This window comes from Apis florea, unplaced genomic scaffold (assembly GCF_048593485.1).
Source record: "Apis florea isolate Af1SG1 unplaced genomic scaffold, ASM4859348v1 contig_3696_pilon, whole genome shotgun sequence".
Lineage (NCBI taxonomy): Eukaryota > Metazoa > Arthropoda > Insecta > Hymenoptera > Apidae > Apis > Apis florea.
This window is the reverse complement of record NW_028256809.1, coordinates 3,792,560-3,811,230: the sequence shown is the minus strand read 5'-3', so window position 1 is coordinate 3,811,230 and position 18,671 is coordinate 3,792,560. Positions and strand designations below refer to the sequence as shown.

At 25.0% G+C, this 18,671-nt stretch overlaps 2 protein-coding genes and 1 long non-coding RNA gene across 7 annotated transcripts in view; 2 read left to right on the top strand and 1 right to left on the bottom strand.

Moving 5' to 3' along the window:
• Positions 1–128: 128 nt before the first annotated feature.
• Positions 129–4,134, top strand: LOC100864921 (HUWE1-associated protein modifying stress responses). The gene is made up of 5 exons (XM_012491835.2): positions 129–706; positions 960–1,031; positions 2,063–2,234; positions 2,466–2,611; positions 2,831–4,134. The coding sequence occupies exons 1-5, from the start codon at positions 514–516 to the stop codon at positions 2,971–2,973; spliced, it is 726 nt and encodes a 241-aa protein (XP_012347289.1). The 5' UTR covers positions 129–513; the 3' UTR covers positions 2,974–4,134.
• A 3,624-nt stretch (positions 4,135–7,758) lies between these two features.
• On the bottom strand, positions 7,759–14,964 carry Sans (SAM_USH1G_HARP domain-containing protein Sans). Of its 2 annotated transcripts, XM_003697412.4 has the most exons (7): positions 14,743–14,964; positions 12,600–12,743; positions 9,957–10,229; positions 9,587–9,860; positions 9,044–9,349; positions 8,345–8,540; positions 7,759–8,238 (listed from the first exon to the last, which is right to left on the bottom strand). In XM_003697412.4, the coding sequence occupies exons 1-7, from the start codon at positions 14,763–14,765 to the stop codon at positions 7,994–7,996; spliced, it is 1,461 nt and encodes a 486-aa protein (XP_003697460.2). In that variant the 5' UTR covers positions 14,766–14,964; the 3' UTR covers positions 7,759–7,993. The 2 variants fall into 2 exon arrangements, with proteins under 2 accessions (XP_003697460.2, XP_086770712.1); XM_086914586.1 differs by lacking the exons at positions 12,600–12,743; positions 14,743–14,964 and adding an exon at positions 11,589–11,718 and having other exon boundaries at positions 7,911–8,238.
• LOC105736597 (uncharacterized) overlaps positions 11,675–18,671 on the top strand; it is a 252,618-nt gene continuing 245,621 nt past the window's right edge. For 2 of the 4 annotated variants that reach the window (XR_015294243.1, XR_015294244.1), the window contains exons 1-4: positions 11,692–11,835; positions 13,985–14,165; positions 14,517–14,706; positions 15,516–15,642. This is a non-coding gene — a long non-coding RNA (uncharacterized LOC105736597). Of the gene's footprint in view, positions 11,836–13,984; positions 14,166–14,516; positions 14,707–14,913; positions 15,262–15,515; positions 15,643–18,671 lie in introns of those variants that run through there. The other 2 variants (XR_015294245.1, XR_015294246.1) reach the window with 2 other exon arrangements.

The window sequence follows — 18,671 nt, the reverse complement described above, 5'->3', positions numbered from 1 at the left end:
ATTATAGTTTTTTTAAGTATCGAAGTAATAATTACAAATTAAAAAGAAATAAATAATAAACTAATTTATCATAACTCTTCTTTATCGATAACACAAAGATTTGATAAGAACTGCGCATACTAGGTACTGCATTTTCTTGAATAGAGCGCAGCAGTGATTTCCAGGGATTAGTGCGTCGTCGTAGTCGAGGGGTGAAAAGGGATTATGTATCGTGGGTTAGTTCGTTCTTCGTACCTGCCAATTCGTATTTCGTGTTTCGTTGCGCGTGAGACTCGTGCGATCCTCGAGCGAGGCACATCGTAATGGCCGCGACCTGACTCGGGTGATGTGCATGCGAGCTACCGTGTTCGCGTTACGTGAAGCAGACGAGCGGAAAAAGAGGTAGGGTAAGCAAATACGAAAAACGAGAAAATACGACGAAGTTTAAAAGTTACGCGATTTCTGTGCGTATCGTGAGTGCTTGTGGGTGGGCGAGGCGTGAGCTCACAATAAAAGTCTCGAGGACGACGAACCATGAGCGAAGATCGAAGCGAAGAAGATCCTTTAATGGATCTTTGGTATAGCAATTGGGAACAACAGTGCGTTGAAGCATTGGAAACAGAACAAGATTACGAAACGCAACTGCACAACGAAAAGGAACTTTATTCCCAGCAGATGTGGACGAGTTTTCAGACGACTGCGTCGGCCATCGCCCAGCTGTATAAAGGCAAGTTAATTTGATGATAATATTGATCATCATTTATATCTTTCCTTCATTCATTTATAAAATGACTTCCGATGTGTACGAGTAACGAGAACATTTCGTAGTTACATCCATTTGCGTGACATCCATTTTGTGCGACGTACGAGAGGATACGCCACTGTTCTCGTTCCTCGTTTGCTTCGATTCCCTTTTTTCGCCGCATGTGCATATCGATCTGATCGTGTAACCAGTTCCTTTCGGCTTTGCTCTTTTACAGATCGTACGCAGGGTGTCTCTCTATGGGTACCTTTCCAGACTGCTGCAGGTACCGTCACATCGTTGTACAAAGGTGCGTGCACTTCCTTGGTCTCTCTTGTCAACAATGTGAGCAAGATAAATCTTCATTCTAACTTTCTTATCCTCCCTTTTTCTTTTTTTATAACATTATCCTTTTTCTGTCGCTTTTCCTCTCTTTTTTATCCTCATATCTATTCAGTCATTCTTTTGTATAATCGTCATTTACACACAACATATACATAATATACACACAGTGGTAATGTGTTTGCATGTATATGTGCGTCAGATCGCTTCGCACAGCTGACCAATGCTGAAGGTCAGCTGTTAATTGACGCAAACTTTCAGGACTATTACGAATATTTATAGAAAATAGTTGATTTATGTTATTTTCAGAAAATTAGATCATTTTTTGCAGATAATTATATATAAATTCCATATTAAATCAATGTCAAATATTTATTAATGATTGCAAGTATTATGTATGATGCTGATTATGATGCTTATTTTAATGATTATTTTTGTATTTTTATTCATTTTGAAATAAATATAATGTTTCTTTCTCTATTAAAATTTTAATTTTTTTATCCTATTATATATTATTTGAAAATAATTTTAAATTTTCAAAATTATTATTTCAATTTTTTAATTATATTTAAAATAATACATTTTAGTTTTAAAAATATAAATTTATGATTATATCACGAAAGTTCTATTCTTTTATGGCTATTATATTATTTTATATGTTCATTTAATAACTTCAATAATTTATATTATTTAGTATTTTGTATGTATAGTTATTTTAAGTTTAAGTTTATCCAATTATAATTATTTATATAAAGATAATTTTTTTAATATTATTCTTTTGGTTATTTAGTAATTTATTATATTAAAAATATGTATATATTTTATATAATCTATTAAAAAATATGTATTATATATTTAATTAATATTATATATTATTATTATATATGTATTATATATTTAATTAAATATTATATATTTAAGGCAATGTTAACACATTATTTATATAATTTTCTGTGTAATAAATATTATTTATTTTGTAAGTATGAAATATTTTAACAGATTCTATGGACAGCATGCGTCGATGCAGTGAATTAGGTATAGAAATGGGCCGACAAAAGCGTAGTAAAGAAATTATGAATTGGGCTAGGAAGAAAAGGCGTATGATTCGTAGAGAAGATTTGTTAGCATATCTAGCTGGAAAACCACCTCCACCTCGACCACATTCGCATAGGTAAGTGTTATATCAATTTCTTTAATATACATACAAATGTGTTCTCTATAGCTTTTAGATAAAATAATTTCAAAAGCTGGGGAAGACATTAAAATCACACTATTATATTTTACTATAAAAAAATATCTTAATTGTTTTATTTTATAGGCATTAATGCATCAATAACTTTTATAAGGTTTGTCCTATTAATGGAAGTAACACAGATATAAAATGAATATTAACAAATTTCAGAAGTTCACCTAAACCAAGGATGATGGTTTGTAGTTCGCCTTCAACAGAAAGTTCAACACCAAATATGGTTGTTGCACCAACACCAATACCTGGAAATGATCCTGATCCTGAATTACATACATTTAGAGAAGCAATTGCATTGTCTGGTAAGAATTATTTTAATATAATAAATATAAGTAAAAAATATAAATTAAAAAAAATATTAGAATCATTGTGCATTATTTAAAATTTATAGTGTTTCATAATTGTAATAATAAAAAGATTATATTAATGATATTTCATTTATTATATAATAATAATATTATATAATAATATAATAGTTTTCTTAAATAATTAAAAAAAATCTTCTTAATAATTTTAAATAGGCTCACCAATATCTCGGCGTACTGGAAGACAAGCCGAATTATCGGCTTTTATTAGTAGCGAATTCGCTCGACATCATAAACGGCCTGCTTCGCATGACGTGGATATGGGATCTCCCACGCACAAACGTTCACGTTTCATGTAACGGCGCGCGATGTGTAAAGTAGCCTCACTCCCTTGTTCCCCATTAATTAATCAATTGATAAATTAATTATTAACGGTTCAACTCCCCTACATAGTTCCCGGTTAAACATAATCACTTCAAGAAGATGGCAATGACTTGCATTGTCATATAAAACACGTTCGTATATTTCGAGTAATTTATATTATCTGTCACGTTTCATTATTATTATTTATTAAGCTTTATAGTTTTGGTTTTTATATCAATAATCAGGGTAATTAATTTTATTTAATAAATAATTAATTTAATTAAATAATATAATCATTTAAATTACTGTATATTATTTGGGGAAATTTTAGTTTGTTAAAGTTTAAAGTTATGATGCAAAAATTTATTATTATACATACTAGAAAAAATCTATTTTGAAATTATTTATTTATTTATATAAGCTGTGAGATAATACAAACGTGTTATAACGATACCACTCAAAGTGCCCATGCAGAGTGAATGTCATTGTTTTATAAGCATAAAATCTGTATATGTGATTATTAGTTTATCGATCTATAAACCAAGAGTATGAACCTTGCCAAATGTATTATGAGATGTTAAAAGCTGTAACTAACATGCTTTACACAATTGATGTGTATGTTAAAAATTAGCAGCTAATATTTCGTGATACTTTTTTCAGTCACTTTATAGTGTACTGTAATTTTTTTAAATGGGATGTTCTAAAAGTGAGAAATGAATTGGAGATTTAATGTTTTATAAATATATTACTATCTACGATTGTAATTTTGCGAGATAAAAGGGAACGGGGAGAGGATGATTATAAAATGTTTTTTCATAATCCAAAGGATCGCTTCTTCTGATTATAATATTGTTATAATTATTAAATGATCGTAGATAATTCATATTTGAACGCTTTTATCAATAAAAAAAATCATTTCATATGGCTTTCGTTGGCAATAAAAAAGAAATAAGTAATGATAGAAGAAAAAAGACGTAAGTGAAAGTACTAAAAAAACATGAGATGTTGACAAATTGATTTTTGTAATTCTGTAATTTTTATTTACTACTTATGAACAAGGGATCTACATTTTCTGTTATATGATAGAATAATCATACTCTATATGTAGAATAATCATAAAATTGTCTTTTCGATAATATATTTCATTGTTTTTACAATCCTTTTGTTTGTAATTTTGCATCTACTTTATAATGTTTATGTGTGCGATCCCTTGGAAATAATCTAAAAATGCTGCTGCCATGTTTTATGCGTCATGACATCCACGCCAAAGGTTTAATTAGATTGAGATCGAGCTTGAAAGCAAGGTTCAAAGAAGACTTTAAAAAATGATGTTCACGTTTCATTCTTTCCATATGTGTCGCGGGTGCTCATAATTGTGTAACTAATTGATAAAATTCTTAAATAGACTTTGTGTAGTTATAAATCTTAAACATATTAGAGTAAGCAATGCTTATATCAAACAAAATCTACGGATAAAATGAACGGATCGGTAGGAAAAATCTATGTGAAGTTCCTTCCAATCTCTTTATATCCGATGTCAATTGGATGATGTCAGTGATGAAAAGATGATCATAATATAAAATTGATTTTTATCTTTTGGCGTATATGTTATAAGCAAAGGGTTGAGCAATGTGTTGGAAATATGTCTCAGGCAAAGTCTGTATGAAGACAGTGCAATGTAAAGGGATCTACTTTTACACTAATATGGACTTAATCAATAAACGAGCTTTTCGTCTTAGATGTAGCCGTTGTTGGAGAGACATGGGCAGCTCTTTGCTGTATATGCATATACATATACGTTATGTGTATGTGTATTTGTACATATACGTGCATATCTTATAAGAAGCATTATATTCAAAGACTCATATTGGAGTGATTTATCGCTTCATTTTTAAGGTCATTGTAAATGTATATTATTTCTAGCGTTGTGCCTCGTAATTACTTCTATTTGAATTTTGAAGATTATTAATTATAGGAAATTCGAAAATGTTTCAATCGAACTGCCGGTAAATTTATTTAAGAAAAGAGTTCAATTTTCCTATACATTTTCGAATTTCTTTTCATTTGTTCTTCAAAGTCATTTAGAAGTGAATTCGTTTTAGTTTGTTTCCTTTTTCTCGACATTGTTTGAGCACCGTTCCGGAAACAAGCGAAAAAATTGTTATTCAGTTGTAAATATTAAATATAGCGTAAATTCGTAATGATAACGATAAACAATAGCCTTAGGGGTATTGCTAATATTATCATTAATATCGATTACTATGCGATAGCTTTAATAATATTTATCATATGATCGGCAATTATAATAAAACTACAAGGACTGCATTTGACTCTACTTTCCTGACCAGTTTGGTAATGCAGGGTCATGTTTCTGAAAGTTCTAAAAGTTCCATTCAAACGAAATGTATAATACAATATTAAGGAGTATCTTTGTACGTTAATAATTTAATTGCATCATTTGTTTTTAAAGTTTTTAAAAAATGAAATTCTTTTTTACAGCAATATTCTATTGATTGATTTCTTGATGGATCTTCGTACAAAGGTAACTCTAAGAAAACATAGAAGAAAGTAACATGCTGAAGATGCCATATTTAGGAATACTTTATTGATAAGAAAATAATAGTTAATGATGAACATCGAGTCATTTTGTACAGGCACCGTCATCTTTATTTCTGTTCTTTTAGTAAAATATTTCCAATTTATACTCAAGAGCTGTTCTTAGTCGTGATAAAAAAATCTATGTTTGTTTATATTGGATTGATAATGTGTTATTTGTTTGATTACTTGCAAGATTTTGTCAGTATAATTGATATTGTTTTATCTTGCATAAAACTAACTGTATTCGTGAGATATTTTGAGGTCAGCAATTAAGTTTTCCCATATATATAGGGAGTTTTCCCTTTTTCAGAAAGAGTTAATCTTGTTAGTAATCTATGTTGTATTTTATACTGAAAATATATTTTTTATTTATACGGTCCATGCAATATATTGTGCACAGCTTGAAAAAGAAATAAATGATTTTATTAAAGTTTGGTATTATTTATAACTTAAAGTTGTAAAATAATATTTTTTGTATGTAAATTTTTTGAGATTGTAAACGAATAGGAAAAGATATGAATAGTATGTCTTTCATAATGAAATTTAAGATTTTGTGTTATTAATAATCTTTTTGTCAATCGATGACTTCCGTCTTTCTTTAATGAAATGTGTAATTCATATGTACTTGCTGCCAAAAGAAGTTTCCAATGATGTTGCCATTATGCAAAACCGACTGTTGTGTATAGAAATAGAAAACGTAGCTTATAGGGCGCTAAAATTAATCGATTAATAGTAAAAATAAATTAATCCGTTTTTATATTAATAAATTGATAGTTGTCTAGAATAATCAGATAAGTTAAACAAATATCAATATTTATTATTCATTAATCGATTAATCTTCAGCCTTGATAGGTGAAATCGCGAGGAATCACTTCTGTATCATATCTTTTTCACAGTAATAGTAGTTCGTACGCTAATTATACAGGTGCATAGGGACGCGTACGTGTCAAACACAGGGCACCAAGAAATTTTCTACGAGCCATTTTTTTTATTCTGATGCACATTAATCGCAACATGATGTACTTTTTTTCAAAAAAATGTATCATCATATTCTACTTGCATGAACACTGAAAAGCCGTGATATGATACGAAAATGTATGCTCACGGCAAGGCGAGAAATGGTGCTGTTATTTTTTGCGAACATAAGAAGCTTGTATATTTTTGCGTCTCTTGTTTGTAAGATAATTATTTACAAATAAAATTACAAAGAAAAAAATATTGTTATATCGTCAGTAATCACCTTTTGTATATAAATTATTTATATATTTTTCATAACATGTATAAAAAAATTTTACAAATCGCTTTAGATATTCATTGTGATATTTACATGTTTTATTTTTATGCATTCGATTTGTACACTTTGTATAAAATTCATTGTATAATCAATAAGAAAAAAATTAATTTCTTTATCTTACTCTTATTTCTTATTGTCTAAATAATTTATAAAAATATATTCTATTATATTGGCATTTACATTTCCATTTACATTGATTAATTTCATCCATAATCACAGATAAACAATATGTGAAACCTTTAAAAAGTTTAGATTTTTGTATTTTTTCTTACTTAATTTTTTAATATTTATCAATAAATATATATATAATATTTATCAATAAATATAATTAATTGAAGTAAATCAATATAATAATTTTAACATAATTTAATTTAATATAGTAATTTTAACATTTAATTTTGATATTATGGAAAAAATTAAAAACGAGAATACATAATTAGAAAATTTATGCAAGATACTAATTATAAAATTAATACAGTTTTCAATGTTATCTATGATAACAATATTTCTATATCTGTGATTATGAATTAATAATGTATAATAATTTAAGGCACCATAAAAAAAAATTAAAATATAATAAAATAATTTTATATAATACTTATATGTTATTTCAATGTATATTGAATTAATTTATATTTTTATGGCTTATATAGAACTATATTTCTCTTGAAAATAAACGAACTTTTTTTATAATATTTTAGTATATATATTATAAAAAAAAATGACAGAATGACATATGCATCTTGTGATTTAATTAGAAATTAGTTAATTTAATAAAATAAAAATTGTAATATAATCTTATTGTATTTATAAATTCGTACAGTTAAAATGACTGTACATATGTTATAATTACATGAAATTTTACATTGACTATAAATAAACTCAAATGTTTTAGTTGACTTTTTATATATTGATATATACATTTAGTATTTGAATATATATATATATATATTCATATATTCATATATTCATTTGAATATATAATTATATATATATATATATATATATATATATATATATATATATATATATATATATATATATATATATAATTAGGTAAGTTATTAGACAAGATTAAAATATTCGAAAATAAGATTAATGTTCTTCTATCGTTATTTTGAATTTTATAATCTGCTATCTTTAATAATATTTTCTGGTGCATCTAATGCTCTTTTTCTGTTAGCTATAGCATTCATTAATTTTCTTTTAGGTCCAAGTGGAAGTTTAAGCATGGCGATGTCAGTTTCAGTTAGTAACATCAAGGCTTCTAAATCAATTTGTTCTGATTCTAAAACCGGATGAATAGATGATAAATTGTTGGCAACTAAAAATCTTTGCAATGGTGTCCATTCTTCATCAGTTTCTTCCTCTATAAATTTAATTTGTTTTTATATAAATTTGAAAATAAAAATTTAAAACAAAAATGTCATGTATTGATAAAATTATAAAATTTAATTTATACAAGATAAATTTACCTGAAAGTAAATCATCATCCCACATACTTTGCCGACGAGCTAAACTACCTGCACTTCCTATACTGATTTCTTCGTTGTGCCCATTGATTCTATGACCATTTATAGATCCATTTACGGAACCATTCACGCAAGAGTTACCGTTTTGTTCATGTGCATCCATTTGCGAGAATGGCAGGTTATCGAAAGTAGTAGTTATCTAAAGTTAAAACAGCAGTCTTCTATAAACTGCTTTAAATAAATTTTAAATCATTATATTTGAGACATTTCAATAATTTTTATAAACTATTATTTCAGTAAATATCTATTGTAATAATAATAAATTCTTGAAATATATTAATAATATTTTTTTTTCTTAATTTTGTACTATTTAAAATGTATTGTAAATGTATGTAATAATATATAACATAAATTTACAACTATTCATTATAAAAATAACCAAAAAAATAAAATTGAAATATATTTTATAATTCTGTGAATATTTATTATTAAGTCCAAATATTTATTAAAAATCATTTCGCAATTGAAGTTTTATATATTTATAAATTATAATGTGATTTAATTAAAATGTCCCGTTATATTATTATAGAATATTTTACAAAATATTGCGTTAGTTTTCTAAAAAAAAATTAAATTTATTTAAAATAATAGATCTTTTTTATTTAATTTTATTACATGCGTATAAGTATATTATAAACTTACCGCTCTTCGAAATGCTACTGATCCAAAACCAGGTCGATTGAAAATACTCGCTGGTTCTTGTAACAAGACATTATCTTTTATATCATTTACATTTTCTCTATCTTGTTCTATATCATCATCGAAGGATCGATCACCTAAGAGATCAGGAGTACTTTGTGCTTTGCTTAATGTACCCCAAACATCTGAAATTTTTCCTCTCTTTCCTATTTGTTGAGTTTGAGTTTCATAAGTCCCTACATACATTATTTCAGAATCTCTTCTAAGTCCAGTGAGGCTACGTATCGATTTTTTTCCATTTACTTCAATCTAAAAATATATAATTTAATTAGAAATATGAAAATTTATTTTTTTTATTAAATATGTTTTATATAATTAATATAGAAAAAATTGAAATAGATTAAATTTTTATTTGACATTAACTTTCATATTTAGAAAAGCTTTAATAAATTTGATTTTAAAATTGATAACATTAAAAATCATTTCTTAATTATATAATATATAATTAAATCTATAAAAAAAATATATATTGAAATATTCAGTCACCTCTATTACTTTAAAATCATCAACGGCTTTTTTCGCTAAAGCTTTTTTACATACTGCACTACCATGTTTCTTTGTGGTAGTGCCGACGATATCGCTAAAGGTTGGTGAAGGTTTTACTCGACCTTTGAAGGTCAACACAGTATGTTTGTGAGGTAGAATACCGAATTCGTTAACCGTAGTTAAATCCAATTTTGTTCGATCTTTTGATAATTTTTTTTGTTCCTTTTCAGCTCGAATTTCTGCCATTTTTTGTTTTTTCATATATTCTTTTAATCTGTTTTGTGCATAATTATAGAAATTAAAATTGTATTAATGTTAAATCACATTAATGTTGATATAAATTTTTAATATTTAATGATTCCATAAATACCTTTTTTCAGCATCTTTTTCTGCTTTTTCTCGAAGTAGACGACTTTTTTTGCGATTATTTAATTCTTGATCGGCTTGAGCAAGATCTAAAAACTGAAGAGTCATTTCTCTTCCATTTATAGCAGCTAAATCTCTAGCTGAATGTCTATCGATGTCTAAGGACCAAATATTGCAACCGAATTTCACGAGAAACTTGACACAAAATTCATGACCCCTTGCTGCCGCCAGATGAAGGGCCGTATTACCAAAATAATCGGTTTTGTCGGGATCACCCCTACGAAAAAAATCGTTAAAACATAAATTATTCTACATCTGCTATTTAATACATATATTCACGCAAAATAAATTATAGGATGGATTCTTTTTATAATGAATAGTAATACTTAGTATTACTTTCGAAAATTTTGAAAAAATTTATTATTTTACTATAGTATATCTTTGAAAAATCAATATTTGTATTTAATTATTGTTAAATTTTAACGATGTATATATATATGTATATACACGCCATATGCACGCACGCACGCACACACACACACACACGCACGCACGCACGCACACACACACACAATATTTTTTGTTTTTGTAATTGTTTGTTATTTTTGAAAATAAATATTTTCAAAAATATTTATTTTATTTTAATTATAAGTAATTTGTCCTGTGAAAATAATGAAATAAATGAGTTTTGTACCATCATATCCTGTCACGCGAAGTCATACAAACGGAACAAAGTTCCGGAAGGATAGCAGGTCTTATATCGAATTTCTATCGTTCGTCGACCACACTGAAGCCAGTCGAACGACATATGATCTTATTTACAATAGGCACGTGCTATCTTTCAGATCTTATGTCAGTTATTCACGAATCATTACTGATTTTATGAAATAATATATTAAATATATAAAATTATAAAATTTTATAATTTATATTATTAAAGTTATAAAATTTCTATGATTCGACATAAATTATATTTAAAATTGAAACAAATAGTAGTAAAATTTTACTGGTATTTCATTCAATGTATTTATTGTTATATATTATTCTATTATGCGATATACTACATTAAACCGTTTACTATCCATACATAATAACACAAATAATAGTAAATTACAATAATAAAATACAATACGAAACACGATTATTTTATATTATATTAGATTTAAAATTTTTGAATTTTGTTCTTTTAACGTATTTGAAAATATTTAAATTTAGTATATATATATATATAATTCATATGATTTAAATACTTTTTAATGATTTATATTTTAAAATATATTTTCCACATATATTTATTTTTATCTTGAAGATTAATATTAAAAATGTGATCTTCATTTATTTCTTTCATATTTTATAAATTATATTTTTGCAACTAATTATAAATATTAATCTTGACTAAAGTAGTACTTTCGGATTCATTTCAGTAGTATTTCGAATATAACGGTGGAAAGTGGTTGTGTTCATGTTAGTGATCGAAATTATCGATTATTTTTCTTTTATTTCTAAGTGAATGTATTTGTTTTTTCTAAAATTTTATCGAAAATTTATTTTTAAAATGGGTAAGTGAATATTTTTGTTAAAAAAACCTTAAAATTGAGAAATGATTTTAAATAATTAGTTACAGTTAGGCATATACATGGGTATAACAATTCCTCGTTCCCTTGTTTCATTTCATTCCGTTCCTTTGCATTTTGTTCCATTCGTATTCGATTGTTTTTCATCAGTGCTCGCTTGGCCGTAATTTCCGTTTGTAGGGTCGATAGATGCCAGATTATACCATATATTTCCGGTTTCACACATCTGTCAACTTTTAATAGAACATTCTCGTATATACAATACGCATACGTAATTAAAAAAAAAAGGAAACTACGTTCTAATCTTAGGTATATTTTAAAAGTAATCAACGTTACACTAATTAATGTAACTTTTTCAATGTTTCGTGAATGTCATTCATACGAAGTATTGTTAAAATTTTCGTGTTCACTAACCACAACGACCTCGTATTTAATTTACATGTGACTTTCAAGGTTAACTAGAGATATGTGTAAACTTTTTAACTTTCGCATGAAATTCTAATTCTCTTAAAAAATCTTTTTATTTAAGTATTATATTATAAAATTCAACATAGAAATTTTAAAGAAATTTTTAAATTCACAATATGATACGGTAAGATTAAATTCATTATAATTAAATATCAAAATATTTAATTTTAATTAAATAATTTTTTTAATACAGAAGTAAATTTCAAAAAATTTATATTTTTATTATTTTAAAGTAGAATATATTATAGAATATATTGTGAATAAGCTTATTAAAATTATAAATTCTGCGCATGCGTAAGTGTTTTAACCGCGGAAAGCACTCAAATAAGAAAAGTTATATAGTGGCGCCAAAAAATAATAACCTCATTGTGGAATTATATAAGTTACATTGTTGTAATCAAGAATTTTATTATTTATGAGTTATTGTAAATAATATGGTAAGTTTATGCAAACATATATATTAATAAATAAAATTTATACAATAATAAAAATTTTTTCACAATTATTAATTATAATACGTAAAAAGGATATTTTTGTAGAAAATTCTATTATATCTATACATGTTTCTAGAATATGTTTATAAGTAAATAGTTTTGCGAGCATACCCTCTGGCGACGAGCAGTCTCAGAGCATCTATATGACCTTCAAAGGCTGCCCATAATGTAGGGGTCATTCCTCCGTCATCCCGTGCGTTACAATCCTTTTTTGTTGTTTCTTTTAAGATGTCTAAGGCGCCATCGCGTGCAGCTCTATAGAGGAAACAATTATATTCAAATAATCATATACAAAATATTACTAAAAGATTTTTTTCTCTCTATACAATCATATATATATATATATATATTGTTTTAACATATAGATATTTTAATTATATTAAATATTTAACATGTGTTATATATATTTCTTCAATATTTAATGATATTTTTAATTTTTTTTATAAATTATTTTAGAATAAGAAAAAAATTAAAAATATTATTATTATATACAGTTTATTTTTATATATATCTTTTTAAACTGTATTTATTGTTATAAAATTAATTTGACACAATATAATTGAAAGATTAAAGTAATTATCTTTCATTAAAATATTATTAATTTTTTAAATAATTAGTTTTATTATAGATATATTTTTCTGTTTAAAACAATTGTATTTACAAATTGATATTTAATTACTAGTTATCATATTTTTTTATAACTTTCTAGTTTTATTTTTGAATTAAACTTCAAATCTTGTACTGGATTAATAATACGATACACTACATTATAGTTTTCTCTTTCATTCGAGTTTTCTTCCTTTAATTAATTTTTCTCTAATTAAGAGGTCTTATACAAGATTTTATATTACACACATGCAATGTTCAAAATTTATACATATATATATATATATTTTTTATTTATTTTTTTTAAATATTTGATTACTTCATTATATTTTATTCTACAGATTTTTAGAAATTTAATTATTGATTTATTTAAAATATACATACCTATAAAAAATTATAAGAAAATTCTAAATAAGAAATGAATAAATAGTAAAAGAATTTGTGTATTGTCTATATTTGTGTATAGAAAATATTGTATATATAAAGTTTTTATCAGATATATATTATAATTTTTTATTTTTGACATTTTTGTTCGTCATGGATTTATTTTATTTAAATAAAAGTGTGAGTGTTATAAGAAAAAAAAATACTTTATCTTCACTATATTAAATAAATCTCTTAATTGTTATCTTTTTCGAGTTACAATAATTATTATTATATAAATTATTTTTATTATTATTATATAATTATTATTATGAAAGTTCACAAAATTAAGTTTAAAAGAAAAGTAAAATTAATTAATTAAAATTAATTTTAAAGATATTTTTAATAAAATTATAAAAAAACAATTTATATATTATATTAAGTTTAAAATAACGATTTATTTTATTAAATAAATATTTTTACTTGAAATAAATTATTATATCTCTTAATTAAATGAATTTTTTCAGTGAAAGATGATATTCAGAAGTGCTATGTATACCTAGTATTCGTAGAAGTGAATTGGGTGATAAATCTTCGTGCTGAATCAAATAAAAGCAAAGGTGTTCTCATGCATAAATTCCGCACGCGCGGCGTGATGTACATATACCGATGAGATAGTGCAGGATCATAAATATTGTACATTTTTAGGTAAATAGATATTTAAAATTTTTTTGAATTTTTTTATTCAACAGTTGTTTATATTATTTATTTTAAATGTTATTACAAAAAATTTCATTAGCATCGATGAAGTTGCATGAATAATGTAATAAATCAATTGATGTAATATTGATAGTTTAAAAATATTATTAATTTTTATTAGTAAATAGTAATATAGTAATTTTAAAGATTCAATAATTAAAGTTATTTTTTTTATCATTTTTAAATAATTCTTAGAAAAAAGAAAAATATTTATATAAAATTAATAAGTCTTATGAATCATAATATTATGCTGATTATGAAACAATGAATTTCTCTAACTGATCTCCTATTGAATTGCAGTCGGTGATCAAGATTTCAAAGTGCATACTTCGTTCTCATGGTTAACCAGGCATGTCATTTTTTCACTTTAACCAGAGACAAGAACCTGGTTCCTCGACATTTCTCTACTTTCTGGGTCTTAAATAGATATCTGATTGTAATATAAAAAATGTGTATTGATAGAAAAATAAAAATATGAAAATTCGGAAAGGTATGTATAAAGTCTGTTGTATAAAAAGAAACTTACTTGTGAAACCGTTCGGACATCATTCTGTTCCTTGATCCTTTAGAAATTTTTGTTACCGATGGCAAAACATTATTACTAAAGACAAAATTTATTGGCACTTTTTTAATAATCACTTTTAATAACAATGAATGCGAGATTCATAGATTCTGCATATTTTTTTTTTTTAAACAGTAAAAAATCACAAGTGCTGAGTATGGCGTCCAGCAGTGTACTGCTCAAACGAACTAAGGTATTACTTCGACGATGTTCTGTGGCCCCTCACCAACTCTATCTTGCTTTCAACCATTAATTTGATAAGTTCTCTCTCGCTCTTTCTTCAATTCCCGCCGTCGCTCACCTGTACCGATACCCTCATGCGAATACTAACCGCCACCTAGTGTTCAATATTCTATTGTAGAAATATACAGCCTCTACTCTACCGACATATTTTTATATTGTTTTATAAAAATTAATATATTGTAGCATTGTATTAATAATTGGATGATAATTGTGCAATTATATAATTTTTTAATTATGTAAGAATTTAAGAATTCTTTTGTGGATTAACTAATTGCTTAAAAAACTATAAAAATTCAAATTAATTTGAATTCTAATTAAATTTTTATTTATTTAATTCTTTATTGATGATTAATTATATGTTATACTTGCACATTTTATTTTTTTTTGATCTTTATTTGATTTATATAATATAATTATAAGTTAGAAATTTTGTTAATATAGATTGAAAATATAAATATATATTAATATTAATTTAATTCATTTATATATTACAGGCTGGAAAAATATGAAAAAAATCAATCATATTAACGATTGCTGGATTAGTTGGATTCTTTTTACCAGAGATGAACTAAGAAAGGTTAAGACGAAAGTTACTAGCATAGAGAGAGGACGCCGCAATCGGTGAGTCAGTACTTTTTATCAACTGAAAGTATAAATGAGACAAATATTTCGCGCCCAAATTTTTATCTTTACTTTTTACAATTCATACAAAAAAATATATTTCACATATGAATAATATTTGAAAGTTGTTTTATTGAGACTTTACAACAATCAGCATGCAAAGATTACATTGAATCTTACAGCGATATTCATTTATTTCAACGCATTTGCTAAATATACAATTGGATTACAACAAAACTATTTATATTAAGCAAAGAACATTGTTAGTGCTGCAAAAGATACTCTTGATTACACTTGAATGATTTTATATAAATATATTCAAATTTTTGATAAATTCAATTATTCTAACAAAGATTTTTTTGATATGTCTTTTTATTATTATTCAAATATAAATTTGAAAAATAATATATTTTTTTAAAGATTACACTTATGAAATATTGTTTGTATATTGCATATTTAATTTATTATATTATTGCATTCATTTAATTTTAATATAAAGACATTTGAAGATAATATTATATACATACGGTATCGAGATAATTTTTTTTAGATTTATCAGAAATATTTTTTAATTAAAATAAAAAATAGTTCTTAATTTTAACAAATATATATTAAAATATATTTTAATATCATACATATCAATACTACCATATATTATTCAATTTTTAAGAAATTGATTTTTAAACGCGTTTTTAAATTATTTAATAATAAATAGATGAAATTATCATTGATTGTGTATTTCATGAGTATCTTTAAATCGTTTATAATTTTATCGTATGTAATTTTTTTTTAAACTTGTTCTATATCTGTAAATATTGCCTCAAATACACAGCACTAACTATGATAGTAAGTAATCCATACTACTATTTAGTAAGTTTTATTTACTTACAATTTCATCACAGCTTGATTATGTTTTTCTTGTTAATTATTAATTAAATATTTCGTATATATTTACACGATATCGGAGTAAATAATTAATGTAGCATTTTCATATTTAATATACATATAATTTTCAATAATTAAGATTATATTATATAGATATATAAAATCAAATTTTAAAAGATAATATTTATTAATATTTGTCCATACTTAAGTTTAGAAAAAAAAACACAAATATTTTGTTTTTGTTAAATGTATTTTAATAATTTTATTGAAAAAGAATTAAAAAATTTGTTTCATCATAAAGAAAGATAACAATATTTGAATCTCGTGACAATGTAGAAGTAAAAAATTTAAATTTTATTAATTCTAAAAATAAGTATGTACATAATTTATTATTCTTATTATTTCTTATTTAATAAATAATTTCTCAAATATATCATACATATGTACATACATAATTGGGCGTGAAATATTAGACCGAGCCAGAGAAGCAATCTTCCAAATACATATTATCATTAAATTATCATTTTTATACGTATATTTTTTTTGTTAAATATTGGTCCATTCAAACTCGAATAACAAACAATTTTTGTTTTCTGAATAAACGCAATTCGTCTTTTTTCGTTTTATTTCGTTTGCCAAGAAAATATTTTTGAATATTTTATCTTTTCATTATCAATTTTTAGTGCAAAATGTCGAACGAAAATAAACGAAGAACTTTACTGATTTCAAATGTGTATTATTCGTACTAAAAATAAATTAAACTAGAATTAAAAAGAACGTGATTTTCATCTTACGATGATTTAATACGTTCAATCGTATTTCATCAATTTAGTCATCATATCATCGTAGGAGAAATATAAAAATAGATTCTTTTATTATCATTTGACTTTTTCATTTTTTTTTTAAACAACGCATACCACTCGTCGTAAATAGATTGTCATTTTTTGCTAGATTTCTTTTCTTTTTTTTTTATTTTTTTTTTTTATACTCGATTCGAATATTTACAAAATCCATAGATTCTTTCGTTCTCGTTATATTATCTAAGAAAAAAGTATTTTTTGTCTGAAAGATCGATTTCGACATCTGGTATAATGAAATAGGCCACAATTTATACCTATTCAATTATGTGAAACGGTTTAACAATAGAATAAGAAAGTTTTTGACAGTTAATTCTACTTTCGAATTACTGAACTTTCGTAAAATGTATTATTAGAGATATTTCAACATTGTATAATGATTGTATATATGTTTGATATGATATGAAAGAACCACGTCATATGGGTAAAGTTGTTTCGAGAAAAATGTTGTTTAAAACATTGATTACATTCTGTTATTTTCTTTTTAGCAGTCATTTAATAGCATAAGTTTGGATTAAAAAGTGGTAATACGATATATATTGAAAGCTTTAAAAACTGGAAAATATGCTTTTAGTAAAATTTCAAGAATCATTGCAAATAGTTCGTTTTTTTTTTTTCTTGCATTGTTTCAATTTTTTTTCAAGATATTTTAAGTTTATTAAAAATTTATGTTACGTTCGCGTAGTTTATGTTAAATATTTTTAACGAAAGAGAACTTTTGATACATCGCCAAGTTTGAAATAATTGCATGAATCAGCGCGAATCAATTCGCGATCGTCTCTTCGCTTTATTTTTTGCATCATAAACAATGATGAAATTGTTCATACACATGCAGAAGGCTATAGTGATCTTCGGCAGAAATATGTTTCGTGATTCCAACATAATTTCTATGTATCTTCATTATAAATATTATTAATTTTGTACAGATCAACGGATCACATAAGAGGATATGTACATTTATTATTTGTCATCAGTGCGGCAAATTTTTTATACTTATCACGTTTTTTTCTCGTGAGGGAAGTAATTTTCTTTCGAAATGATTGTCTTGGAACAAAATACAATCCGCGATAAGCTATATTAACTCTATCTACATTAACGTTTTGAGATCATTGAGCATGTATCGCGTTACTGTATTCAATATTAATCGAGAAGATAAATTTAATTATTCAAATAATTGTAATACGAAATATAATAAAAAATAATTATAAAAAGAAAATATAATACAAAATTCGGAGCGAATGTTATTAATAAGAACAATTATTCGCTCGAAAAGAATTATTTTAATAA